Source organism: Condylura cristata, unplaced genomic scaffold (genome assembly GCF_000260355.1).
Source record: "Condylura cristata isolate star-nosed mole 26May11 unplaced genomic scaffold, ConCri1.0 scaffold00002, whole genome shotgun sequence".
Taxonomy (NCBI): domain Eukaryota; kingdom Metazoa; phylum Chordata; class Mammalia; order Eulipotyphla; family Talpidae; genus Condylura; species Condylura cristata.
The window spans coordinates 3,474,841-3,494,619 of record NW_004567103.1 but is presented as its reverse complement, the minus strand read 5'-3'; the positions used below and the strand labels follow the sequence as shown (position 1 = coordinate 3,494,619).

Below are 19,779 nucleotides of genomic sequence, written 5' to 3'. Positions count from 1 at the left end.
CCGCGGGTCCTGTGCTGACCGCGGGGTGTGCGCCTCCCCGCAGTCTCGAGGGGCTGGGTCGTCCCCCCTTCTGCAGCACACACCCACACCCACTTAGCTTCCCGGAGAGCCTGTGCGGAGGTGGCCGGAGTCTGCCTGTGTGCGGCCCCGGGCTTCTGGGGGGAGTGTGCGGGGCAGCGCCCCACGGCTGCCCTGCCCTAGACACAGGCCCGAGCACCCGGCCCCCCACCGTCCTGGGGAGCCTGTTTTACTCACCACAGAAACCAAAACCAGAGAAAGGGCCTCAGTTTCCAGCTGTTGCTTTTAGATTTTTTTTCTCAAGTATGTTTCCACTTTTATAGTTTTACAAGAGCTGTGGTGCAGGCCAGAGGTGCAGAAGGTGAGAGGACTCCCCGGAGACTGAGTCGGGAGCAGGACAGGCGCATCCGCCGAAACCCACTGCTGAGGGGGCAGCGGGGAGACCGGAGGGGCTGCTCCCTGGCCGGGCTGGAGCCCCTGCTGCTTACAGTTCCAAAGCCCTGTGCTCTAACCCGCTGCGCCCGGGTGGGGGGCGGGGCCTTTCGCACCTCTCTGCCCACAGTCACTCCTGCTCTGCCTACTAGTGCAGGAGTGGATGCCCTCTCCACCGTAAACGATTCTTTCATGGTGCTTGAAGGCACAATCCAGCAAGCAGAGGCGGGAAATCCCAAACACCCAAGTATGCTGCATCTTTTTTCTAAATGGCAGCGAGAGAATCCAGCTTTGTCAGCCCCGCACACCATACTGGGGGCAACCAGACCCCCACACTCTCTTCACTGCCTTCCTCCCCCTGCATTTGGGGGGTTCTTTTACATCAGGGAGTGCAGAGTGAGCTATCAAAATGAATGCTTGAGAATGAGAATGAGAACATAAATCACATGAATTCAGAGTATAAGAACGGACAGATGCCCCAAACAGAAAAATAATGGCCTCAGAGTTTTATCCCCCCAGTTTTTTTGCTTTCCACACTGCTTGCTTCTGTGTTCTCACAAGTTTGTAATATTTTCTACAGAGACAGAAAAGACTGTGCCTTTGTGTTATGTGTTCGATTAAATTTTGTTTCTTATTGTTGACTAGAAATCTTTAACTTGCTTAGTTTTTCTTAACACTAAATTGTAGGCTTACTATTCAATTTAAGAAAACCTTCCTCTCATCAATAAGGTGTAACATTGGGGGGCATTTTAAGTTTCCTTGTGCACTGATTACTCGCAAATACTCCAGCAACACAGGGACGTTCTGGCAGCTTATTCCTGAAGCTCAAAATAGTTTGGCTGTGCACAGAAGTGACGCGGGACCCTACCAGGGTGTCCCCCTTAGCCCAAATTAAATATCTCTGCAACTCAGCCAGCATCCCCGGGTAAGTAAATCCCAAATTGCCTTTGGCCGTTCCTAGACCAGCCACTAACCTAGAGGAGGGGAAGTGGGATGGGGAAGTCCTCATGGAAAGAAATAGCAGAAGGGAAGTGGGATTCGGAAGAACAGCAGTATGAAGTGCTTGCAGTTAAAATATCCACCTTCGCACATTTTACAGACCCAGATGGCCACGGGCCCGTGGCTGGGCCCCCGCGGGGAGCTGGAGCTGGGCCCCCCGGGGCCTCTGTGAGCAGTCCTGCAAGCCACGTCTCGCTGCCTCTTAAGCTTAAGATGGCGGGAGCTGCCCCAGCCGGGTGGGGGAGAGCCAGGAGAAGGCCAGACGCCTCAGTCCACTCCCGCCAGTAGCCCTTCCTGCCTCTGACTGGTCAGATGGGGGCCGCAAGGGAGTCTGGGGAGGTGAATGTTTTCCAGTAGACACATCTCTGCGCCGACAAAATCAGTCTGTTGGTCGCGAAGGAGAGTGCATGTGGCCGCCAGCTGCAGGCTCAGGTTACTTTACACGGGAGACAGATACCTCAGGGGCCCAAACCTTCTAAGGATTCATCTGACGTCGTGACATGTCATAATTCAGCTGAGTGACTCACCAGTACTCAGTAGCTAACAAAGGGACATATATTCTCTCCCACAAGTGGCATATGTTGCCCACCTTTGACGACTGAATAAGTTGCATTTCGTAAATCATATACTGTCCTTTCAGTTGTGCTTAAGTATGCTGCATTTTTGAGTAGCAGAACGCTGTCTCAGAGAGAATTTCCATCTGTAACAGATGGAAGCCGTCTTCCTCCGGAATGAGCAAGCAGGTGCCGCAAAGCTTCTCCGCTCTCTTCCCAACAACCCCCTAGCATTTCTGAGGAACACAGTGTAGACAGCTGAGTGTTGAGCTTTCCAGCCCCCCCAGAAGGCTCTCTTGCAACTGAGGGGCCCAGAGAGAGGCCTGGAGACCTGTGGCCGCCCTGTGGTTCACCCCATGTACAGTGGGCTGTAGTGTGAACAGGAAACAGGCCTCAAGAGCACAGCTGCTCTCCGAGGCTGGGCCCTGCATGCTTCACCCTCCCCACAAGGACCCACCTGGCCCTGGGATACCACACCAGGTAGCCCCTCCTGCACTGGGAGGGAAAAATACTCTCACTCACCTTAAATTACTTGCAGCCCAAGAAGTCTTTAGGAGACATGAGATTGACTGGGTTTTGCAGTCTGAAGCCCCTCAAATATAATAGGTGTGTTCTCTGTCCCCTGGGGCTGAGCTGGCAGGCAGGTAGGCGGGGAGCAAGGAATAGGCAGCAGAGGGGAAGACCACACCCTGTCTGCTCCTGAAGCCGTGCTGGCTGGGTGCTGGCGGCGGAGGGAGCCTCTGTGGGGAGGCCCCGGTGTGTGCCAGGCCCCGGTGTGTGCCAGGCTAGGGCAGTGCTGCCGCCTGCTTCCCAAAGCTCCTTCCTAGAGCTGCGCAGCCAACGTGAGGGACAGGGACGAGAGGGCGGTTTCCTCCAAGAGGGTAGAAGCCACCCACCTTCTCTGCTCCTGCGATTCCCTTCACCCTCCCTCCCACCCAGCCCAGCCCCCTCCTTATGGGCCCTGCCTGTCCCCAGCGCAGGTGAGGCACACTGGCTCCCTCCCCACCTCAAAGGGGAGATGGATCCAAATCACTTCTCAGCAAAAATCAAGAAATTAAAGATGTAGTTCCAAATAAGCAGAGGAAAGACACGGCTCTGAAAGAATCCTAGATCCAGAGGAAGGAAAAGACAGTGCAGAGGAGTCCTGGGGCCCTCCTGCCCCCCTGTTTGTCCAGGCGGCAAGACAGGAGGCAGAAAGGCTGAGCAAGCAGATTTATTGCTCCCCGAAGCAGCTGAGACGGAGCCCCTAGAGTGGGGTCTGCAGCTACTGCCCACTCAGTAAGGGGAAGGGTCTCCTGTACAGTCCTGCTCAGATTCCAAGGGGTGACTCATCGCTGTGCCCCTGATGTGAGGCCTGGCTTGTGACCACCTTCAGCTAGTCCCATCCCGGATGCAAGGTCAGTTTATTACCACCTTATCCAGGTTGGATGCCAGGCTCAGTTCATTACGCCCTAATTCAGTTCCTGTCAGTAACTCTCTGGTCACTCCCAGCACCCCCCAGCCCAGTCTCCTGGTGACTGCCAGGGCAAGGTCTGGCAGAACCAGGAACGGAAGTCGGTGCCACCCGCAGGCTGCTCTATGACTTCACTTGTTGCAGCACTTCTTTCTCTTTTGTTAAGATTTTTTTTTTTTTACTTTCTATGCATACAAGAGCTGGGGCGTAGGCCAGAAGTGGGGGTGATGAGAGGACTCACCAGGCAGATCTACTGGAACGCGCTGCTGAGGGGAGCAGTGGGGAGACAGGAGAGGTCTGCCGCGCCTTGGGGTCCCTCCCTGGCCAGGGTCGAACTCAAACTCGTGCTTGATAAGGCTGCCACTTAACCCCTGAGCCACCAGGGAGGCCCCACAGTGGCATTTTTTTCCAGATACTTTTTCCTAACCATTAACATACTGCAGCCATATGCTACAGAAAACTTGGAAAATGGGGAGGAAAGAAAACATTCTGGGTCCTGCTGTTCTAAACGGTCCCTCGGTCCTAGAGTTCTTTTCCTTTCAGGCTTTGTGGGGCTTTTAGTATAATTGAAAGCACCATTTATGAGCAGTATTGTAACCGGTTTGTATTCAGTGTTTTAAATAAATATCTTCATACACCCTCCTTTATCACGGTAAACGGCCATGTGATATTTCAAATGTCTCTGCCCTCTTTTCCGTAATTATCCCCCTATTACCGGACAGTTAGGTGATTGCAGTTTTACTCTATAATAATTGTGTAACACACAACTCTTTTTTTGTTTTATTTAACATTTTCCATATTTTGGATTCTTTCACTAGAATTTAAACCCACAACTATGAACATTTTTAGGACTCCTGCTACAAAATGCCAAATTACTTTCCAAACAAGCTATGTCAGATTTCGGTGCCACTAACATTTTAAACTCTTGCCAGCAGTGTATGAGATTGTTTCTTTGCCTTTTACTTAGTAGCTGGAAAATGATACTGACTTTGTGAAGCTGTGGTTTCTGACTGGCCGACAAGTTGATGGTTTACTCTATTGCTTTCTGGTGATACTTTCTGTTTTGTGACGTGGCTGTTAGTGTTCTTTTCCCAATGATCTCTCTGTATCTTACTTCTTGACTTGTGAGAGCTCTTCATTAATGAGAATTTCAACCTTTAATCTGTTAGCGTCGCTACAGATATCTCTTCCCAGTCTGTTGTTTGCTCTTCGTTTGACTTCCATACCACGTATGGGGCTATGTTGCTTTTTTGTGCAGTCATATCTGTCTTTCCCTTTTCTGCTTTCCACTTTCAAAACTCAACCCTCTGCAGACGATTCAACAGCTTTCTTGTATTCAGCTGCTTCTCCTTTTGCCATGGCTCGACTCTTTTTTTTGACTTGTAACCGTGAAGGGGCTAACACAAGCTGGAAGGGGCCGTCCCCCACCTCTCTGCTGGGGCTGGCCGCCCTCAGCGGGGGCACGGTGCCCTCCGGCCAAGGCAGGCCCTGGAGGGGCAGTGGGCGCCGCGGGCCGTGACTGCCCAGTGCCCAGGGACTCCACTGGGCTGGGGCGGGTGGGAGGCAGGCGAGGGCCCTGGTGAGGAAGCGGCATTGGCCAACGCCCTGGGGGTGTCCTACCCGCCCCCCCCCCCGGGTCCTTCCTGGCCTGCTCATATCCTACCAACCTCCCCGCCGCGCCCAGGGCCTGGCAGCCCCGTGCGCCCAGCCTGCGGGCCGAGAAACAGTCTGCTGAGTCAGCCGGGCCTCGCGGGCAGTGCAGGGCGGCCAGGAGAAAGAGAGGGACTTTCACGGCGCAAGCTGGGGCTCGGCCGGGCTCTCAGAACAAGGCAGGACTGTCCCACCGGGCCGGGGCCCACGGGCGTCTGCCCAGGAGCCGGCGTCCAGGCCCCCCCTCCCTGCCCGGGAGAAAGCCTGACCGGGGCCTGGGGAGGCACTGAGCAGGGCCCAGCTGGGGGGCGGCGGCCCCGTCAGCCCCGGGCGGGCAGGCGGGTAGCTCCTCTCTCGCTTACCTGCAAAGCCTCTGGTCACTCTAGTGTACTGCGTTAGGTTCGGCCTCTTTGTCAGCTCCCAGGTAGATGGCTTCTCAGCCCTCGTTTCTTCTCCCCTCCCCAGATCATGACCAACAGCGGGACCATGAGGCGGAAGGGCCTGGCCGGGGTGCAGTGGAGCCGCGACGAGCCCCTGCGCCGGCCCGTCACCCCCAGCGGCCACAGGACGGGGTACCCAGTGTAAGTCGGGCGTTCGGAGGCGGGTTGAGTTTCTTGAGCTTTGTTCCGGTTGACTGCTGTGTAAGACGTGTGTACCTTGAAATTCCAAATAAAGTGTTCACAGTGAAAAGCATTTATCTCTTCATTGTTTATGGCTTGAGGATTTGCAGAGGAGACAGGTTGGATCTCCGCCCCCGCCCAGTGAGGTGCTTGGACTCAGGGTCGCCAGGGCGGCTTCCTGCCCCTGTCAGGAGGAGCCGTTCCGAGAGGAAGGACTCTTTTTTTTCTTCTTTCTTAAGATGTATTTATTTATGCATACAGAGCTGGGGTACAGGCCAGAGGTGCAGGAGGGTGAGAGGATTCACCAGAGACAGTGAGGAGCAGAATAGGCAGATGGACGAAGTATACTGCTGAGGGGAGCAGCAGGTGAGACAGGAGAGGTCTGCCGCGCCCTGTGGGTCAGCTCTGGGCCGGGAATTGAACTCTCACTGAAGTGGCTGCAGCAGCTTGCAGGGCTGCGTCCTACCCCACCACGCCACCAGGGAGGCTGAAAGAAAGGCCCCTCACTCTCCTCTGCAGCCTCTTCCGTGGCACCAGCACTTTGTTGAAAGAACCCGTGTGCATTTTGCGCCAGCCCGTCTGATTCGTCCTTCATAGATCCGCTCTCACCTTCTCGCGGTAACAGAACTGGGGTCTGAGCGCCTCTGGTCTCCGTGGGCTGGGGGACCTGAGTCCTGTGGGTCGGGGCAGTCCCAGGCAGGACAGGGCAGGGCAGGGCAGGGCAGGGCAGGAGAGGAGCCTCCCTTTCCCTGTCTGTGGAGATTGCTGGGGAGAAACAGCTACAAACCCGGGGGTGAAAGATTACACCAGTAGGCGAAACACCTGCAGGGATTCACCAGCAAAGACTGGCCCTAAGCTGTTTCAAGTGAATAGGCCCATGGCCCATTTCACTTAGTTACCCTCTATGCTGTTATAGCCCCTGGGCATTTTTGTTTCCAGTTTTACTCTATGGTATTTTTCACATGAACAGCCAATCCCTGGGGATAGAGCAACCACAGGGAGATACCTGGAGAAATGGAGCTGCGCCCAGAGGCTGCAGCCAGGGCCCCAGCACCAGCCCCTGCCTCATTCTGTCGCCCGGGGACTTGACCTGTAAGACGGCTTCAGGTTTAGAGACTGAGCCATGGGGCTTGAGCTCTGGGCGCACCTGACTTGATTTCAAAACTCATCATCATGTGCTACATATTTCAGGGCCTTTAGGGTTTTTTTTTTCAATGCATCCAAGAACTGGGGTGTAGGCCAGAAGGTAGAGGTGTGAGAGGATTCCCCAGAGACAGAGCGGGGAGCAGAACAGGCAGATCTACTGACACAGACTGCTGAGGGGAGCAGCGGGGAGACAGGAGAGGCCTGATGCGCCCTGGGGGTCACCCCTGGCTGGGGATGGAGCTCAGGCCGCAGTGGCCGCTGAGAGCCTCATTGTGCCGAGCCTGAACCCCTGTGCCACCAGGGAGGCCCCCGGATCATCGCTTAAAAAGATTATTTTAAGATTCTCTCTTAAAATTGTTCAAACCCTGGCTTCACAGAGAGGCAATAGTGACCTGAGAGTGTCTAATCAGAAGTAAAGGGCTCTGATAAAGATAAATCTAACAGTGGGCTCGGCTGCTCCACACGTCTGTGTGGGGCAACAACACCTTCCACACCTGGGAGCGCGCTCAGGGCTGCCCCCCGACTGATACATGTGGCCCCTGCAGGGAGGGCAGCACCTCCTTTTGCTGAAGCTGTGGGCGCTGCCACGCTCATGAAGCCATTTCCCCCCTCCAGCCCCTGCACTGGGCCAGTTCAGCAGCTCTGCCCCGTGGCTGGTTCCCGGGATGCAGGAATAACGCGTGAGCTGGGCGAGCTGCCCGGAGGGAGGGACACGGTCACCCAGAGTGGGTGGGCGGTGGAGCCCGGCGGTGCTGGGGCAGCCTCTTGAGGATGTGACTACGCCGCTCCATTCGCCACAGCGTCTCTGGTCACTCTGGTCACTTGCCGAGAGCGCAGCTGACCCGGGAACCCCGAGGTCTGGGGACACCGATTACACCCCCGGGACGCTGGTGCTGGGGAATCAGCGATTCCACCGCTTCCAGACTGAGTCTGAGAAGACATGGGTCATTTGCAGGGAGAGCCGCAGGGGCGTTTGATTCAGGATTATTTATGAAATGAGAAATCCTCTAAATGCCCATACAGGGAGCTGGCTACAGAATTATGTGTCCGCACGAAGCACTATTGAAAATGAGGCTTTAGAGGAATAATTACTGCGTGGGAAGAGCCTCAGGATACATTGCTTAGTGAAAGAGTGAACCCCTTTACAGTGTGGGCCCAGGTCACGTAGAGTGACCCCAGGTGTAGGTGTGTTTCAAGTATATACTTGTGTTTCAAAGAAGAGGGGAAAAATACGAGGCATTAGTGGTGGTTGAGGCTAGGTGTTGGGGGGAGCAGAACAGTCCCCAAACTCTTACCGACTTTTTATGATAAGCACTGGCTTGATAATCAAGAAGAGAAAGGTTAAAAACAAAAACGTACAGCCGCCCCCATGCAATGCGGGGTCCCCTCACCCCACCCTCAGACGCCTGCCTCTCCTCCCGGCCTCCCCTTTGCCCAGCCTCCCGCACCCCTCCCACCTCGGCCTGAGCTTGCTCTAGCACTTGCTGCCGCCTCTGCTCCGTCTCGGCCCCCCCTGCCTCCTGCCCGTCTCTCTGGGCCTCCCCAGGCCTCCTGGCCTCCAGCCTCTCTGGCTACTTGCTGCCCCGTCGTCCTGTCGCCTCAAGGTACAGCTGCACGGCCAGGGTGACCGTGCAGTCTCTGACCCTAGAGGACACCAGCATCTCTCCAGGTTGCTGTGGGGACCACCCTCCTCCTGGGCTCTAACCCCCCATGTCCACTGCCACACGACGCCCACCTACTCCCGCCTAAGACGCTGTGTTCTGCCAGCCCCATCCTGCATATCCCGAGTGCCCAGGGTGTTCCCCCAGCACCCCTAATTAGGCAGTTCCTAGGGGGACACCACCGCCTTCTGAGCCTCTTGCTCCGGGAAACGGCGTAAGTCCCCGGGGCACCTGACCTGGACTCACACCCCGTGACCTTGGGGTCCCCTCTACCCCACTGTTCTAGCTCTGCCCTCTCTCCACACCTCTGTAGCATCCCCTCCCCACAGCCCTGGAAACCCCACCCCCTGCCCACTGTGGCACCCGCCCTCCCTAGCCTGGACAGGGTGAGGGTCCTGTGGGGGGCCTGCCCATAGTGAATTGTGACTCCTGTTTCCCTTCAGGGTGGATCTGACCTGGCTGACAGAGGCCTGCTTAATTGCCCCCTCACTGCCCCTCAGCCCTCAGGAGCCCCAGGACACCCCATAACTTCCAGCCTATATTTTTGGGGTGTCTTTAATCTTTCAGTAACAGTATTACGTACTTTTCTGCCTCTTGCCCTTCGTCCTTGTGTGGGCTCTGCTGGAAATGGGCCAGGCAGCCCCAGCCCAGAGCTCAAGGCTTGCCCAGAGCCACAGTCACACACCAACCTTTCCTGGCCCCTCGGGGGTAGAGCCAAGTTTTTGGTCCAGCACTGACATTGGGTGTAGGTTTGCCCTCCACTGTCCCCCCAGACCCTAGAGCAGGCGGTCAGCGTCTGGTGAAGGGGGAGCCAGAACCTTCCTGTTGTGAAACCTGACTGAGGGCTGCTTCCTTCCCCCACACAATGAGCTTGTCTGGGGTCCCCACACCCGCCCCTGGGTGACAAGTCTCTGGCCACAGGGCCGCCCACAGGTGCCTGACACAGGCTATGTACCTCTGTCATCTGACAAATTCTGGGCAGAAGGGAAAATCTGAAAAATCAAAATTTCCATTGCTAGCTTATGTTACAACCTTCCTTTTTGTATAATCATCATATCAAAATATTCTGAGCAACCATCAGCTTACAACTGGATTGCCTTGTCTCATAAGGTAGCTGCCTGGCCCAGGCAAGCAGGAGCTATCCCAGGGCATAAACTTCCTCTGTCTCCTGTGACAAAAGGCAAGCCCCGGGAGGATAAGGCCCTCAGGGCATAAAGACTCCTGGGAAGCTCCCTTGGTCTTTTGAGACAAAAAGCAAACCTCAGACAAGATTCCCAGGGCATAAGGATTCATGGGCAGTTTCCTAATGTTGTTTTAACAGGTGCTGGCTAATGCATGCCTGTATAACTTCCTCTTAATTTACCCTTTTCTTAAACAATCACTAACTACTCTCTGCTAGTCTTAAATTAATCTTTTCCTGTAACAATCACTAACTACTCTCTGCTAACCTTAAGTTAGCCATTAGCTTCTCTTTAGACAATCACTGATGACTCTACTAACACAATCTATTCCTTAAGACCCCTAACAATCCTCTGCTAACAGCCCAGCCTTTCCCAGACCCCTTATCCTTTGAGTTATAGTTAAATATCCATGTACATGAAGGTCATCACAAATGTGTATAAGTTAGTATACCATAAAGTGTCAGGAAAAGAATGCCTTGTCCCCCTCTTCCTTAAGAACTTCAGTGGTGCATGCTTACTAACTTGCCTCACCTTGTGCATTACTGTAATTACCCACTTGCTACACAGTATGAATAAAGACCTGCTGAGAAATGAGCAGGAAGACTTGCACCCAACACCAGCTGCCATGTCTTCCTCATTCCCGCCTCCCTTCCCCCCTTTTCAGAATCTCTGCACGCCAACGCAGTTTCACATCTTCAGAGCTCTGCCCTGCTGTGTGTTGAGGCCAGTCCCTAACAGGTGCACACATGAGAAATGCATGTGCCATGCTGGTGTCACAGAGAATAAGCTCTTCCTGGCCCTGTCTCTGCCTCACGCTCACCGAGGCTGACATGCCCTGGCCGGCCTCTGGTTCAGTCACCCTCACCAGCCTTGGAGACGGAACCAGGAGGCCTGTGCCTTGTGTAGTTTGGTTGCAACGTCATGCTCCCGTGTCACCTAAAGCCGAGAGATGCCCTTGTGTTGTGTGTCACAAAGCTACAGAACTGGTGTGGTGTCAGTGTGTAGGCAGTACACCAGAGAGGTAAGGCGCTTCCCACTCACCGCCCAGGCCTGTGAGAAGATTTAAAGCTGCCAGGGCCAGTTAACAAAGCATTTCAGGTGCTTCCACTTCCTCTATTTGTGTTGGCTGCTACTTGGTCGTCAGCCTTCAAGTACCTCCTTCCATCTGTATTTATTGCTGTTTTCACGTTTTCTTCCAGGCCGGAAGACCACCCCTTTCCTCTCCAGATGACTGGACACCCCAGAAACGGCTACCTCCCGTGCCTGCCCAACGCCCACCTTCCCGCCTATAAGGGGGCTGAGCCTGGCGCGTCTGAGCCTCGAGGCTCCTCTTCAGGTAAGATCATGGGCAGTCGGGGGGTCAGCGCTGGGACTGATGAGGCCCAAACGAAATGACGCAGCGGCAGGAGTTCCCGACCCAGAGAGGCCTTGGCCGCACGCCCTGGGGCTGCCCTGAGCCGGGCCCACGGCCGGGAGGCCCGGGGCCTGCTGCCAACGGTGTGAAGAAAGCCCTGTCCAGTGTGAGGGTCAGAGTGGGCGTCTCACACGCCGCCACGCCGCCACCAGGGCTTCCTGACCTCAGGTTCTGGGCTGAGGCAGTCAGCGAGGGGGAGAGGCCGATGGAGACCAAAGGGCGTGACGAGAGGCAGACTCTGGAATCCTACCGTGCCCTGAAGTCTCCCATGGAGCGCACCGGAGATGGATGGAGGATATAAAGTTTATTTTTTATTTTTAAACAGGAAAAAACTTACATGCTTTCGATCAGAAATGAGCACAGTATTTTTTCTTTTTTAATTTTCAAGAGGAAATTAAAAAGGATATGAGCAGGCCAGATAAGACTCAAATTTCCATTCAGATAGAAAAACACTAGAGGGTAAGAAACGACCTAGAGCCTTAATAACTTGCACATAATGGGGTTCAAAGGCCGGGGCCCCGGATCCGGGCCGGTCCGGTGAGCGTGCCTACCGGGTGTGGTCCCTTCTCAAACTGGTACCCAGTTTGAGACGGGTCCTCAGTGCTTGACTCGGGCTGGAAAGAATCCAAAGTCACACCCAGGCAAAGCAAAACTCGGGGCGCCTGGCTGAAAATAGGGTGCTGGGTCTGCTCACTCAGTCCCTTTCTGAGGTGTCCTGCGCAGGCTTTCCCAGTCTTGGCAGGTTGGGGGGGCTGCCTCCCCCCCTAGGCACCTCTCCCTCGCCCCTCCAGGTTTTCGGGGCATCCTGGTTACAGTTGGCCCCTGATTTTCTGTAGGCACCACTCTCCCTGCCCAACAGCCTAAGACCTTAGCTTGGCAAACTGTTCCCCAGGAGCTCCCAGGCTCCCGCTTTCCGCCGGTCGGGTAGGAAGCGCCGGCTGCATTTCTGGTGATTCTTGCCCAGCTGCAGCTCCCAGCCCCCCGGGACCCTCAGCTCCCCAGCACGTTTCTCCGCCTCCGTCTCACCCACCTCCTGCATCGGGGTGGACACAGACTTCGGATTTTGTGCCTGGAAGCCTGTGTACAGGACGTGTTCTGAGGCTCAGTACTCAGAGTGGATGAGGGGGCCGGGGGGCGGTGGCGGGGTAGCGGGGTGGGGGGTGCACCCTCGTGCCTCTGTCTGCTGTTCCACCCCCTCCCTGCTCACAGCCCTGACCTCTTGGTCCTTCCATCCTGGAGTCTTGCTTCTTCAGCCTTTTCTTTCCCCGCATGAGGCTGGATTCAGGGCCAGAAAGTAATCTCAGCCCCCCCGAACCAGACGGAAACCATTCCCGAGGGGAAAACCAAGACTGGAGCTCAGAATTTTGCGAGACATCGGCCTGAGGGGAGTTATTCTCATTTTCCCTTGGCCAAGACTACCTGGGGTTTCAAAACCACTTGCCTGCTCAGTAAACACGGGCGTCTCGGGCATGGCCCGTCTGAAGCAGGCGGCAGGTGGGAAGCACTGCCCAGGGCCTCGGTGCCTGCCCACTGCCCTCCTCCCGCCTCCGGGCCCCTCCTGAAGCTGATTTCTGGGGCCACTTCTGAGTCTCCAGGGAGCAGAGGGGGGCAGGGGTGGCGACTGCTGTGTGTCTTGGGGAGCTCAGCTTTGCCGCTCCCCCAGGATCTTCCCGTCTGCCCAGGAAAGCTGCAGATCCTTGAGGGCTGCGGACTCTCCCCGCCCTGCGCCATCTTGGTGACGCCGTCACCGGGCATCTCCCCGGTAGCATGCAGCCGCGTGCGGCTCCTCTCCGCTGTTCCCGCCTGCCCCTGAGTTTGTCTCCGGGGCCTGATAAACGCCACCAGGCAGAGAGCACAGGCAAGCTGTCCACTGAGGAGTGACCAGTGAAGCTACAGTCCCAGATCTGGTCTTGGGTGGACTCTGGTGTGGACTGTAAATAAAGCCACCCGTGGGCTCCGTCTAGAACAACTGCCTTGTCTGGGTCAGAAGAGTTACCTGGCAGTGGCCAGGCCCGTGCTGCGGCCGGCAGTGGCTGGCAGACCTGCGGGGGGCGTCTGCTGAGAGGGCAGAGGACTCTGACAAGGAACTGAAGGCGGTTGGATTAAGGAAGCAGCGAAGCCAAAGCCCGACCTGTCTGACCTGTCTGTCGCTGTCGCCCCACAGGCTCTTGGGCTGCAGGGGTCAGGGGAGGAGGACTGGCGCCTGGGGGGGGGGGGCGGGGGGGGGAGGAGTTGGAAACACAAGCCGTGCCGCCCCCCAGCACTCCTCCCGGTCTGGGGTTCCCGGCCTTCCCCGAAGGCCGGTGACCGCAGTGCCAGTGCGTGTGGACACGAGCTCTGCTGGCCGGGAGGCAGGGCAGGCTGAGGGCCCGGGCCTGGGACTGGGGCAGGTGGGTGCAGAGGGCCCCGCCGGTCACCTTGAGCAGTACAGAGCCCTCCCCCCCAACTGAACTGTAGATGCCAAGTGATTCCCCAGGGTCCTGTGCCACCAAGCCCTGGACAGGCCCCTCCGTCAGCTCTGTGCTTCCCTGGGCTGCTCCTGCCCCAGCCGCAGCCACGCAGGGCCCCGGTCTCACGCCCACCGAGGCTGTCTGGGGGTGTCTGGGGGCCCCGGCTGCACCCGGCGCCTGGAGCTTGTGCTTTCCTAGGCTGTGACAGGCACCTGCACAGGGCTCCAGAGCAGAAGGCGACTGACTCTCTCCTCCTCCCCAGCTGCCGCCCTCGCCAAGCCAGGAGCGTGGTCGCCAGGGGGACGCCACGGGGAGCCACGCCTGCCCCCCTCGGGGCCCCACAGCCAGCAGAGGGAGGCATCCGGGCGCGCGGCCAGCGGCGAGACCGCCAGGTAGGCGCGGGCTGTGTCCTCAGGCCTCCGGGGCGGCGGGCACAGGGGCAGTGTCAGGGGACCTGGGACGGAGCATGCAACCCCTGGCGGCGCAGGGAGGTCACTGTGGTCACTGAGGCCTTTCTGACAGAAAAGGGGAACGCGTTCGTCAGGCTGCAGCGCCCTGGAAGTGGGGGGCCCGCGCCTCAGCCGAGGGTCCAGCTGGCCCGGCCAGGCCAGGGCTCCTTCAAGCAGGGTGGGGGGGTGGGGGGGGGAGGTGCATTCCAGGGCCCCAGGCCTGAAGCCCCACAGTGCAGCGAGGTCAGGGCACCCTCCTGAAATGGGAGGCGCACGCGGATGGGGTGGCCCAGAGCTGAGTCTGGGCCCCTGCTGCCCATACCCTGCACCCCACCAGGCCAGACCCGCCCCTGCTGCCCATACCCTGCACCCCACCAGGCCAGACCCGCCCTCTGGTGCCGGGGCTGCTGCGTTTTTCTTCCTACAAATGCTGAATTTATTTCTGAGGCCCACCCCTAGGAACTGTCCTCTCTCTCCAGAAATCATCATACCGATCCCCAAAGACTCTCTTCTTAGAAGCAAGGTGGGGTGGCCCCTCAAGGTCAGACCATGAGTGACCCCACCAGAATGCCAGTGGCTTCAATTCTACGCTTCAGTGTATGTGTAGGGTGGGGCAGGGGCGGCTCTATTTGAGGAAAAAGATAGACAGAGAAGGAGAATTGTTCCACCCCCACCCTGTCCTCACCCCACCCCCACCCCGGCCCCACCCCACTGGCTAGCTGGGCTCTACCTGGAATATTCCCTGGGCACCCAGGTCTCAGCTCAGCGTCACTTCCTCCTGCCTGACCCCAGAGCCCAGGTCACACTGCACCACACTGTGGCTTGAGGCCTCTGTAGCTGGGGGCCCTGACGGTCTCCCACTGTCGCCCAAGGGAGGCTGTGTGTAAGGGCGCAGTCTGTCCTGTATCCCCTGGCCTGGCCCAGAGCCGGCCCCCGGGATTCTCGTTTGGCCCCCAACTCCCAGCGCTGGGGGCAGTGGCCCGGGGGGGGGGACAGCCCTCAACCTCCATGAGCCTGTGGTTTGGGTAAGTGACAGAATGATCGCAGACTGCGCAGCTGGCTTGGGGGTGGCTTCAAGGTCATTGCAGCCCCAGCTCCTACCCAGTGACTTCCAGCTGCTCGTCTCGCTGTGAAATTTCCTCCCCAAAAGTCAGGGAGCAAAAGGCTGGGACCCCATGACCCTGCTGTGCCCCTCCCCCACTGCACCCACGCCAAGTTTCCCTGGGTCTGTTTTCAGTCTGCCTGAAAAATTCATTCACTTAAACAAGAAACAAAGGTATTTATCCGTTAAAAAGCCAAGGTGCCCCTCCCGCACCCATAGATTCAGTCAGCCCCGACCTCCAGGGGCTGCGCGCCCCTTGGGCCAGCAGGGGCGGTGTGGGGGACCTTGACCAGCAAGGCCGGAGACTCGGGGCCCCAGGTCCGGCGAACAAAGGAAGCAGTCACACGCGTGTATCAGAACAGAGAGAGAGCGAGAGTGAGTTTATTTTTTATCTGGTTTATATAAAATACAAGAGGTGGGGGATGCAGACGTCGGGAAGGGAGAAAGCCAATGGACACTAGACATGTAGCAGTGTTTGATAACATGGTTCTCGCGAGGGACAAAAATGGGCAAGAATGGAGCAGTGGTTAGATAATAGGTGGGTGAGAGAAGAAAGAGGAGAAAGAAAAGGTGGGGGCAAGGAGTTCTTCCCGCATGCCTTTTACAACCCGGATGTTTTTCTCTGTCCGGACTCCATTTCACCTTTTTATGGCTGCTGACAGACTCCAGATGCCAGCCTCGGTCCCCAACAGGGCGGGTTTCCAGAAGTGGCCTCCAGGACGGTGCGGGCCACGCTGCCCAGCCCAGCCCACGGGCCACCTGCCATCTGCCGGTGGCCCTGGCACGAGGCGCCCCCGAGGGGCCCGGCCGGCCGGGCAGCGCGCACGCCTGGAGGGTGGTGAGGAGCGGCTCGGCCACGCGGCCGCCCGCCGGGGCCAGTAGCACAAGGGTCACGGTGCCCGTCCTGCCAAGACAGGAACTAGCACTCTGCCAGACGCCTTGCGGCTTCTGAGAAAATCAGGAAGAGCTTCGACATCCTTCTGCACGTATGCTTCCCTCCCGGCACACTCATCCCAGATGACAGATCTGCACACTCAGCCAAAACCCTACAGACTTCCAGAGAAAAACAAAAAGAAGCTACCGAGAAGAGCAAGGAGGCCGGGCGGGGCCGGGTGGGGCTGGGCGCTGGGCGCCCCCCGCGGGCCTGGGGCCAGCTTGGCCGCAGCCGCTCCCTGGCCCCCCTCCTCCGCCCTCCGTGGTTGCACCTCCGGCCATGACAAGTGGCTTAGGGCGCCCCCAGGAGCCCCTGGGCACCACTGTTTGCACCCTGATAGAACGGTGGCTCCGGCGCGGGGCTCGCACTCGGCAGCGTCCCTGCGTCAGTAAAGGTGAAATATCTCCAGGGCCTTCACTGCCCGTCCTTCCCCAAACAGTGTCACACTGAGGAGCAGAGATGCGTAAGCTTGACAGTGCTTCCCATAAATCCCTTCCGGCCTTGCCGGCCACCTCCCACTTTGTGCATACCCTGCCGTTTACCCTCACTCCCTCCCTCACCGCGTCCTGCACCCGGCGGCACGTGGCTCTTCTTAGTCACTGGGGACCGCCGCCCCGGACTTTCCTGCCACGTGCCTGCCCTGCTGTGCCTCAGCCCGGCCGCCTCTCCTACCAGCCGCTGCCCTTTGGCTCTGGCTCCAGGCTGCGGGGCTCCCTGTGGTCAGGGAGGGAGGGAGGGACCGAGGGCCCAGAGGTCTGCGGGAGCCAGGCCCCTGCCCAGCAGCCAGCCACCCTGCCTCCTGCGCCCCTGCCCAGAGCTCAGTGGAGCCCCAGCCCCCAGCTGGCTTGGAGAACCCCTGGGGAGCAGGCCCTGCCGAGCCCAGAGCCCACGGGGGTGAAAGTGGCCTCCCCAGCCCCAGCGCTCTGCCCCGAGGTGCCCTTCCCCCAGCACACTGCCCGCGGAGGTCACGCCCTGGGGCGAGGAGGAGAAACAGTGTGTAGCGGGCACCTGTCGCTTGCTGACGGCTGTGTTCTAAGAAATGCGTCAGTGTCGATTTCTGAGTTGTGTGAACGTCATAACAGTGTCCTTACACAAGGTGAGATGGTAAGGCCGAGGCCACGTGGCCTGGGGGACACCGTGGTGTAAACACCGCCGGCCGCATGTCCTCAGGCGATGCACGCTGTCTGTAGAGAGACGCTCACCTGACTGCAGGCTTGGCAAACCCAAAGTCTGCAGGCTGGAAGTGTAGCTCCGTGGAGGAGCGCTTGACTGGAGAATCTGCAGCTGCAAACTCACAGGAGAGTTGCCGGCACCGTTCCTTCCTGCTCAGAGGTCAGTCTTTGTCCATGCAGGCCTTCAACTGATTAGATGAGGCCCACCCACACAGCAGCAATCTGCTGTACTCAGAGTCCACCTATTTCAGTGTTAATCTCATCCCAAAAAAGCTCTTTGCAGGAACACCCAGAGTATTGGTGGGCTAAATATCTGGCCACCATGGCCAGCCAGGTTGCCACACAAACTTAACCCACTCGCTCTGGTTTGATGTGAACCGCCACATTGCCCGCCAAAGGAGGGGCCTCTCTGGTTGCCGCTGGGTTGGGAGATGAGGGATTCCAAAGCCCTGTGCCCAGATCTTTCTCTCCCTCCACTTCTTGCCCACTCTCCTCAGCTGCCCCGGGCCCAGCCCATCAACTTCACAGCCCTCCTGGGCCTGCACAACCAGCTCCTTCAATTCTGGCCTCCCTGACTGTGAGGCGGGGACCCCCCACCCCGATAACCCTCCTGTCGCTAATAGCTGCCCGTGTTCCCCTGGGTAGTTTTCACTAGTTTCTCTCAGTTGTTGCTGCTTTTTTTTTTTTTTTTTTTAGCAAAATAAGCTCTTTATTATGTACAGGGTTATTTTTGAATTGCAAAAGGCCCCCCCCCCATGTTTCTCTGGCTGCTTCTCCCCCTCAGTCTTCGCTGCACACCGGAGGGACAGGAGGGACAGGAAGCTCCAGGCCCCGTGCTCACTCTAGCGGGGAACCTGGAGGCCAACAGTCACTGCTCAGGCCTGCCGGGCAGTAGGGCCACTTTAAAAATGGTCCAGCTGCAAGGTTTTGTATTATAGATATGCTTTTGCCTTTACTTTGAAATAGCTAACTAGGGGCCTCCCTAGCAGCACTGTGAAGCTGCCGCAGCCGCTGCAGCACAAGTGGACCCCGGCCAGGGAGGGACCCAGGCGCAGCTGACCCCTCCTGTTTCCCCGCTGCTCCCTCGGCAGTGGGCTTCCGTGGATCCGCCTGTTCCGCTCCCCGCTCTGTCTCTGGGGAGCCTCTCACCCCCACACCTCTGACCCGTACTCCAGTATGTGTAAATAAATAAATCCTTCATTTTTTTTTAAATGAACTTAAGATAAAAACAAAAATAAAGTAGGGCTGGTTCTCCCCTATCCTTTCTGCCTGGCAGGAAAGACTCCCGACCGAAAGTGTGGGCCTGTCTTTTCCTTAAACCGAATTTAGAGGCTTCCAGATATTTGCTTTATTTTTCTAATTATTAAAATAGTATATTTTAATGTAAAATGTAACAAAAAAAATTATGGGGGCTTGTAGAAATACAGAAATAAACCAATTGTAAGGCCTATGGTTTCTTCCCAGCTCCCACTCCCCAAAGCTGTCACCCCCAAATCTGGAGGCGCATGCCACCCCAAGCTGGAATGCGACCTCACTGGGTCCTTGTAACTGGCCTACAGATATGTTTAGTGGGGAACTGAGGCTTCCACATGTCAGCTATTTGCTCACAGTCAGTCACCAGCGGGAGTATTCTGGCCATTCCAGCGCCCCCAGGTGCGCCCCACTCCCATGCCTCAGGACGGCAGCACTGGCCTGTACTGACACCCACAGCCCCGTGGTCCCCGTGCCCAGCCCCGCAGCCTGCGGGCCTCCCCAGGCTCAGCAGCTTTGCTGGGCCAGGACTTTGTGGCCCCGAGTAAGCACCTCCCCTGGGGAAGGCGACCCCCGGCAGTCCCCAGCGGCCGTCCCCTCACTCAGTGGGCAGTGCCTCTGTGGGCAGTGCGGGGGACTCAGCCTTCAGCTGGACAGTCGGGAAAGTGGGCATGAGAAGGCAGGAGCCCAGGGGGGGGGGGGAGCAGGAGGGAGCTGGCACAAGGCACACAGCTCAGTGGCTGGGGGGAGGGGAGAGAGACCCAGAGCAGGACCCCAGGCCAAGCCTTGGGTCTCACACTGCTGAGCTGGGGTGCCAGGGCTTTGGCGAGCTGGGGGCTGGCTCGAGACACCCCAAGTCGAGGCTGGCCCAGGGCACTAAGCTCCCACCTGGATCACATCCTGGTCCACTCCCTCTTCTTAGGCCTTGGGGAAGTCGGGCTCTGCTTCTGAAAACGGGGCCCCGAGGGGTCTCCCGGCCACCCCATCTAAAATTAGTTTTCTAAATGGCTACATCAGCTCTTGCGTACAAACACAAATTATCATGAGAAGGCGATTATTATTTAATCACAGTTTCGTTTCGTTTGATACCTCGAGCCTATTCCTAGAAGATCAGGCACAAATCTATCATTTTTTGAGAACGGAAAAGGTGGATTTACTGAAATACCCTGCAAGGGAGCAGGGCCGCGCTCACTATTTTGGAACTTCGTCAGGACACTTTTGGTGACTACGTCACTTTGCATGTACAGGACACGCTTATATCTTTCGTCCTTTGCCCTCTGTGGCTGGGAAGGC

General features: G+C 57.4%; 1 protein-coding gene across 4 annotated transcripts in view; it reads left to right on the top strand.

The window, feature by feature from the left end:
- Nucleotides 1–19,779, top strand: part of ARMC9 (armadillo repeat containing 9) — a 113,621-nt gene that overhangs the window by 91,477 nt on the left and 2,365 nt on the right. For all 4 annotated transcript variants that reach the window (XM_012728799.1, XM_004674204.2, XM_012728793.1 and 1 more), the window contains 3 exons: nt 5,572–5,687; nt 10,914–11,050; nt 13,841–13,970. In XM_012728799.1, the coding sequence (XP_012584253.1) occupies nt 5,572–5,687; nt 10,914–11,050; nt 13,841–13,970 (383 nt within the window). The remainder of the gene's footprint in view (nt 1–5,571; nt 5,688–10,913; nt 11,051–13,840; nt 13,971–19,779) is intronic.